The following is a 7,602-nucleotide window of genomic DNA, read 5'->3' on the forward strand; positions in this document are numbered from 1 at the left end:
TACTCGGACTTTTCAGAGAGTATAAAGCGATTCAGCCCATTGTTTCCGTGCGTGTCCTTACTCGTCATTTACGGGTATTCATTTGAGCATAGGTCGGGGACTCAAATTGCGAATACAGATGCTCTGAGCCAGTTGCCTTTAGCAATAGACCCCTTGTCGACCCCTCAACGGCCGAGTTGGTCATGATCCTGAATTTCATGGACCCTTTGCCTGTCACAGCATCTGGACCCAGACAGACCCGGTTCTTTCCAAGGTTTGTCATGTGGTCCTCTGCAGGGGAGAGCATTGACAGCTGCCAGGCGAGTTCAAGGCATTTTCTTCAAATTGTCTGAATTTAGTGAAGAGGATGCTATCCTGTTGTGGGGTACACGCGTAATCACCCCGGACAAGGGGCTGGAGATAATTCTGAAAGACCTTCACAACGGTCATCTAGGCATATCCAAGATGAACATGCTGCCCCGAGGTGGACATCGAGATGATGGCCCAGTGATGCTGTTTGTCAAGAGCATCAGATGCTCCCACCGACCGCGCCCCTGCATCATTGGAAATGGCCGGGCTGGCAGTGGACACGGTTACATGCCAACTTTGCCAGTCCTTTTCAGTGGTCCATGTTCCTATTAGTCATAGATGCACATTCAAAGTGGCTTGAGCTACACAAGATGGTGAACACCACGCCCCAGGAGATCATCGAGAAGGTACGTTTGTCGTTTTTCACAAAGTGCTTGTCACTGATAACGCCACTCCTTTCACGAGTGAGGACTTCTCCGGGTTTCTAAAAGACAGTGGGATGCGGAATATTCGTACCACCCCATACCACCCAGCTTCTAATGGTTTAGCGGAGCGAGCGGTACAAACCTTTATATGCGGCCCTAAGAAGCTATCGTCGGGATCGATGGACACCAGGGTGGCTCGTTTCTTCTTAGCTACAGGACCACTCTGCATGCAGTGACTGGGGTAGCGTCACGGAATTGCTGATGGGCCAGAGACTTCGTACCCACCTTAGCATGATCTTTCTGGACATAGGTGCAAAAGTACGATGCAACCAGGAGGAGCAAAGCTCGGACTGATTTGTTCCCTGTAAAAACACTATTCACGACGTCCTTGCTGCTTTTGCTCATGTATTGCTTGTTTGGCCCTTGTTTCACACTGTAACCAAAGACTATTTGTTGATGTACCATTTGTCAATGTCATTTCTCTTTTGTCTACTATGTCCGTACTGTGTACGTTCCCTTGGCGGTAGAAAAATACTTTTCACTGTACTTCGGTGTCAATAAATATCAGTTAATCAATCAATCAATCAATCTCCCAGGCATTTTGTACCAGGTGACACGGTGTTTGTTCAAAACTTCAGCGACAGCGCCGTGGGTCTCCAGCATTATCCTCTGCCAAACAAGGCCTGTGTCCTACCAGGTGCAAGCCGAAGGGAGTACTATGAAAAAGCATCTCAACTATCTTCGTTACATGATACCACTTCTTCAGAAAGTTCCTCGTCCCCGGAAATTGCTTCTGAAACCACATCTGCAGCCTGATCAATCCACGGCTGAACCTTACCTTCAGAAAGTTGTTCCAAGACCACATCTGCAGGCCTCCATGGGACCCCAAGGGGGTCAGGGTGCCAAGATGACTGAGGTCGTCGACTCGGACTCAGAGATGGAAACAGAGACTGTCTCCAGTGGGGAGCTCTTGGACCCACAACCTCTGGATCTGCAGCCACTACGACATTCGTGCCAGAGGTGGCGTTCGCCCTCGAGATATACGCCATTTGATGCCCACCAAGAGGGCCTGGCGCACTCCTTCGCCACGGTCTTCGGAGAATTCTTCGGACTGAAGGGATAAGGGATGTTATAACTCGCCGGGTACGAGGGATCCACTACCCCGCGGGGCTTGCAGAATACGAGCTCTCCCGATAAGGCGGCGGGGGACCGTTAACATAGTTCATGTGTCTTTGTATAAGTAGAGTCAGCCAGTCAGGCACCGACTAGAGAAGACGCAGTCGGGAACTACTGAGCTGGACATAATAGTTAACATATTAAGTAAATAAGTTTGTTTTTCTCTGCAACTCGGTGTGGACTCCTTTCGTTGCCCCTTACGAAATTAAGTGTAATATGCATACCGTGGAACCAGCGTGCTACAATGTGGGAAGACACAGGAGACAGTTCAGCTACCAACAGACCCACACATTTAGTTGAAAGAAATGATAAATAAAACTTTTTTAAAATAATTTTCTTTCCCAGAAGCAGACCAAATGTGTGAAATGCTTTGATGTTTACATTCAATTCCTACCTATTTGCTGACTTTTCTCCCTCCATTGCCCAACTATATTTCCATTGCAGTGCCATGAGTGGCGACTCTGAGAGTTGTGGGGTCTGCATGAAAAGAAAAATTCAGACAACTGCTGTTTCTGAATGTTGGAGTTCTGGATGGAGAGGTTACAGTATATTATGAAATCTGAGAACAGTGCATTAAGTCCAAACTACATCTAACACCTTGATGGCATACTTTTATGTATATAACGTCTTTGGTGGATGACTCTTAACATGTTTGCTGTGAGGCATTTTGACTTGATTAAAGATCCAGGTGAGTAATATGGAGTAAAGGGAAAGCTCATGAGAAAATTGAATAATCGTTTGCTGGATAATAGGAATCAAAGGATAGTTATACCGATGACCATACTTTCAGTAGGGCAGCTGTGACCAACTGAACCCTAAGTGTCTTGGTGAATTTTACTGCCAATCATGGACTTTTATAATAGCTAGGAAAACGTGAAACCACATTCCTTCAGCTTGGAATGCTGTCCCTCAGCTAACAGCTGTCAAGTGGCCCAATGTTAGAACAAAAGGAATTCAGCCAGACTTGCTTCAGAGGCACATTAGATGTCTCCTGAGGTTAATGTTATACATCTCTAGGTCGACCATCCTTCTCTCAGCTGAAAATGTCATATGGAGGCCAGGGCTCAGTAATGGGCACAGACATGGAAAGAGCAATGCGTCCCATTTTTTTTTAAAGACACACACTCTCAACAGCTCTGCGTGAAACTTACAGACATTTACTCAAACTGACCTATCCTTTCCAGTTAGACACAGCTGCCTGAACTCCCTAAAAATCCATCAGTAACCATTGGAGATCTATAAATAAGCACAGACCTATCAGTCATGATTACAGACCACAAAGAGCATGTACGACAAGTTCCAACTATAAAATGCAGGTGGTTAATTTCCCTATGCTTCAGTTTGAATGCTTAGTTTGCATTGGACTAACTGCCAGAGGTTAAAAGAGAAACCATTTCAACAATATAGCCACACTTTCTGGCCAGAATAAATGGCTTCTTCTAATCAAACAATTGCTGAAGGGAACGTACTGCAATCGCCTTCTTCCCGTTGAGTTAGAATTTTGCCATCATTATTTATGATTGACAGTCGATGTATGGTACCATCCCACTCTGCATATCAAACAGTTAAGCTCACATCAAAACTCCAAAACCTAGGACTTGGCTCCTTCCTCTGCAGCTGGATACTCGACTTCCTGACCCATAGACCACAATCAGTAAGGATAAACAACAACACCTCCTTCACGATAGTCCTCAATACCGAGGCCCTGCAAGGCTGCATACTTAGCCCCCTACTCCCTATACATACACGGGCTGTGTGGCAAAATGTTGCTCCAACTCCATCTGCAGGTTTGCTGATGACACGGCCATAGTGGGTTGGACCTCAAACAACGATGAGTCACAGTGTAGCAGGGAGATATAGAACCTAGTGGCATGGTGCAACGACAACAATCTCTCCCAGCAAAACTAACAATCTGGTCATTGATTTCAAGAACCAAAGTATTGTACACACCCTGTCTGCATCAATAGCACCGAGGTGGAGATGGTTGAAAATTTCAAATTCCTAGGTGTGCACATCACCAACAATCTGTCCTGATCCACTCACATTGATGCTACGACCAAGAAAGCACAACAGCGCCTATGGTTCCTCAAGAATCTAAGGAAATTCGGCATGTCCACATTAACTTTTATCAATTTTTACAGATGCACCATAGAAATCATCCTATCTGGCTGCATCACAGCCTGGTCTGGCAACTGCTCAGCCCAAGACCGTAAGAAACTAGAGAGAGTTCTGAACACAGCCTAGTCCATCACGCGGACCCACCTCCCATCCATTGACTCTGTCTACACCTCCTGCTGCCTTGGGAAAGCGGGCAGCATAATCAAAGACCCCTCCCACCCAGGTTATTCTCTCCACCAACCTCTTCCATCGGGCAGGAGATACAAGTACTAACAGATTCAAAAACAGCTTTTTCCCCGCTGTTACCATACTCCCTAATGATGCTTTTATGGACTGAACTGACCTGTCCACGCATCTTCTCTACTGAGTAGCATTACACTCTGTATGCTTCACTCAATGTCTATGTCTATTTATTTAAATTGTGTATCTATCGTATGTCCTGTTAACATTGTGTATTTATCATACGTCCTATGTTTTTCATGTATGGAACAATCTGCCTAGACTATACGCAGAACAATGCTTTTTACCGTCCCTTGGTACATGTGACAACAAATCTAAATCTAAATAAATCTAAATCTACTGTCCACGCTCACTTAGTTTAGATACAGAGACGAATGCCACTTGGGGATTTGTATCCAGTAATGAGTTAAATTCCATATGGCTGGGAGTGGCATTAATGGATGAAGATAAATAGGAGAAAAGCCATAATTCACTGATTGTAGTCTTAAACGTATTTTGTGTAATGCATTTTGTACTGTAAAACATAAATGAAACTAAATATTAGCAGATTATTGCAAGCTGGTCATGTCCAGCACTGTTCCTTTTAAATCCCTTATTGCTTAATTTTCCTTTTTGCTTATTTTGCAGCTGTTTGCCATTGGTCGTTTAGCATTGCAGCAAATTACAAAATGTAGGACGCCCATAGCAAATAGGGACTGGTTTAGCTAGGGGCTGGTTTAGCTCACCGGGCTAAATCGCTGGCTTTTAAAGCAGACCAAAGCAGGCCAGCAGCACAGTTCAATTCCCGTACCAGCCTCCCCGAACAGGCGCCGGAATGTGGCGACTAGGGGCTTTTCACAGTAACTTCATTGAAGCCTACTTGTGACAATAAGCGATTTTCATTTTTTTCATTTTCAATAGGATCACGTGTTGATTTATGCTTTGTGTGATTAAAGGTGAAAGACTCGCAGTAGAATGGTCAGGCAGATGTTTGTGTTCAATGTGTGACAGGTTGCCAAACCCAACTGTGCTCAGAGCAGGAAGTGCAGAATATAGCTGAGGTAATAGGAATGGGGAGGGAGAAACCAAGGATGAGAATGAGTCTCCCAGAATACACCCACATGTCTATTAGTGGCCTATGGAAGTTTCATACTGACAGGGATATGGGGAAAGGCAGCTGTACTCCGTCTGCTATATATTGGAGGATAGTGTCTGAACAGTGGCAGAAAATGAAAATGGAATGGGAATTGAGTGAAATTCAAATGTTTGTTTATGATTCCCATCCACCTTATTTCAGTTTAAATCTTTCTTCAATACAAATCTACATGAAAGAAAAGTAAATCAGTAAGGTGCTGAATAAATGTTATGTCACCTGTAAATGTTAACTTCTTGAATATTTTCACAAGTCTCACTAACTTGTCCACTGTTTATGGTTATATTCCAGAACTATGAAGACCAAGAGCACAGTGAACAAGAGAGTGAGGAAGAGGAAGAAGGTGAGGAGGATGACATTACGAGTGCCGATTCAGAGGAAAGTGAGGAAGAGGAAGAAGCTGAACAAGAGGAAGATCAGCAGAATGTCACCAGGCAAGAACAACTTGAGTGGGATGATTCAACACTTCCTTATTAAGAGGCCGTTGATCTCTCAAATTCTCAAACAAGATTTTGATGCCCAGCGATGTTTGAAGAGTGGTATGATCAGAATTTATTTAGATTGCTGTTGCTGGTAATTTGTGAAGAACTTTCAGGTTGTTTTCTGAATTTTGAAGCGGTTTGTAATGACATATCACCATCTGGGTCCAAGAGTTGACATGAAACAATAGTTATGATGCCTGTCTTTCTTTACTCTCTCTGGGTGTTCTTTTTGTGGTGACCTGAATGTTTTATCTTTGCACCAAGAACTATTAACTGTGTGAAATCATGTACCAGTATCTGTAACTTGAAATTTTCTGAAGTACTTTATTTAATCGTTTGTAATAAAAAAAATCATTCTCCATTGGGTCATGCTGACATTGAGCAGATGGAGAAACTTTAAAAATGAAAAGTCAAATTTTATATTTCATGATGTAAATACGATGCTTAAAATAAGGAAATTAAAGCAGTTGCTCAGATGAGGTCTGATCCAGGGTTCATCTGTTGAAAGAATTCAAGTTCTTATTTTGCATAACTTATGAACCATAAATATCTGTTTTGATTCTACTGAATTATGTATGGAATTTTAAATCCTAACAAGTAACACTTCGTCGAGGTAGTGTATTTTCTTTATTTGGTTTAGCAAGGCACAAACTTCACAAAAAAAGTGCTGGACAAACTTTTATTTTAAGGAGGATGGAACTGAACTGAGCTGTGTACTTATTTTAAAGCAAATGATGGATTATCTATTTGATGTGCCTCATATTATCATGTAAATGATTAGCCAAAATCCTTTCTTGAAACTGACATGTTGTAAAATCTTCAAACAGCAATTCACATGAGCTGAAGTTAGATAAGAATGATTATTGTGTTTTGATAATGTCCCAGGATTATTGCAGCAGACAACTCTTATCTGGCCCTTCCTCCTAGATAATGTGACAGACCATAAAATCACTCACATAGATTCCAATCTCACAAAATCTTCAAATCTGAAGATGCAGTTTATGCAACCATTTTATTGACTGGCTGTGATTGTGACTTTTACATCTATACTCACAGCCCACCAGATTTTATGACCCCTGTGGACATTTGTGAGCATTTTCTAACCCTTCACCCCGAGACATGACCTAAGAGCGGTCATCATAACAGACCCTGGAGCCTGAGAGCTTTATAACACTACCACACTGGCAGTGGAAAAGCAAACTAAATATTGGCATATATTATAATTGAGGGTTTCGGGTAACGTTAGCAAGCAGCTCAAGCTTTCTCTGTCTTCACTCATATACAAAAACTGTTATTCTTTGCATCATCCAAGAGTTATTTTCAATTGCACTCCAATGATCTGTAAACGTAGTCACTATAGCAAGAGATTATCCTCTTTATTACAATTAACTCTGAAAGAACAATTCTTTGGTTGCCGATGAGTACAATCGGCAGCAACACTCGGTATAGAAGTTAAGAAAGAAAAATCTCTCCCCGGAGGGATCCTCCACCACTTCCTATTCAGTCAGAGATGGCAGTTTGTTACTTTAAGATTGCAATGATTCATCAATCTGCTTCGAAGAAAAGTTGTTGAGTACAGACGGGTAATGCTGGGGTGCTAAATTGGGGAAGTGAAAATTGCCTCCAAAATCATTCTTTATGGCTGTTGAGTCCAGCAGTTTGAGTAGATCTACCCGAAATGGAAGACGTGATTGACCAATCAAAAATGACTTTTAAGCTTTGTTGCACTGAACTGAGTTAA

At 42.6% G+C, this 7,602-nt stretch overlaps 1 protein-coding gene across 1 annotated transcript in view; it reads left to right on the forward strand.

Moving 5' to 3' along the window:
* Positions 1–6,425, forward strand: part of clstn2a (calsyntenin 2a) — a 1,020,747-nt gene extending 1,014,322 nt beyond the window's left edge. Inside the window, exon 18 of the mRNA XM_072474574.1 lies at positions 5,671–6,425. Within this exon, the coding sequence (XP_072330675.1) occupies positions 5,671–5,856 (186 nt within the window). The 3' untranslated portion in view covers positions 5,857–6,425. The remainder of the gene's footprint in view (positions 1–5,670) is intronic.
* The last annotated feature ends 1,177 nt before the right edge of the window (positions 6,426–7,602 follow it).

This window comes from Scyliorhinus torazame, chromosome 14, assembly GCF_047496885.1.
Source record: "Scyliorhinus torazame isolate Kashiwa2021f chromosome 14, sScyTor2.1, whole genome shotgun sequence".
In the NCBI taxonomy this organism is placed as follows: domain Eukaryota; kingdom Metazoa; phylum Chordata; class Chondrichthyes; order Carcharhiniformes; family Scyliorhinidae; genus Scyliorhinus; species Scyliorhinus torazame.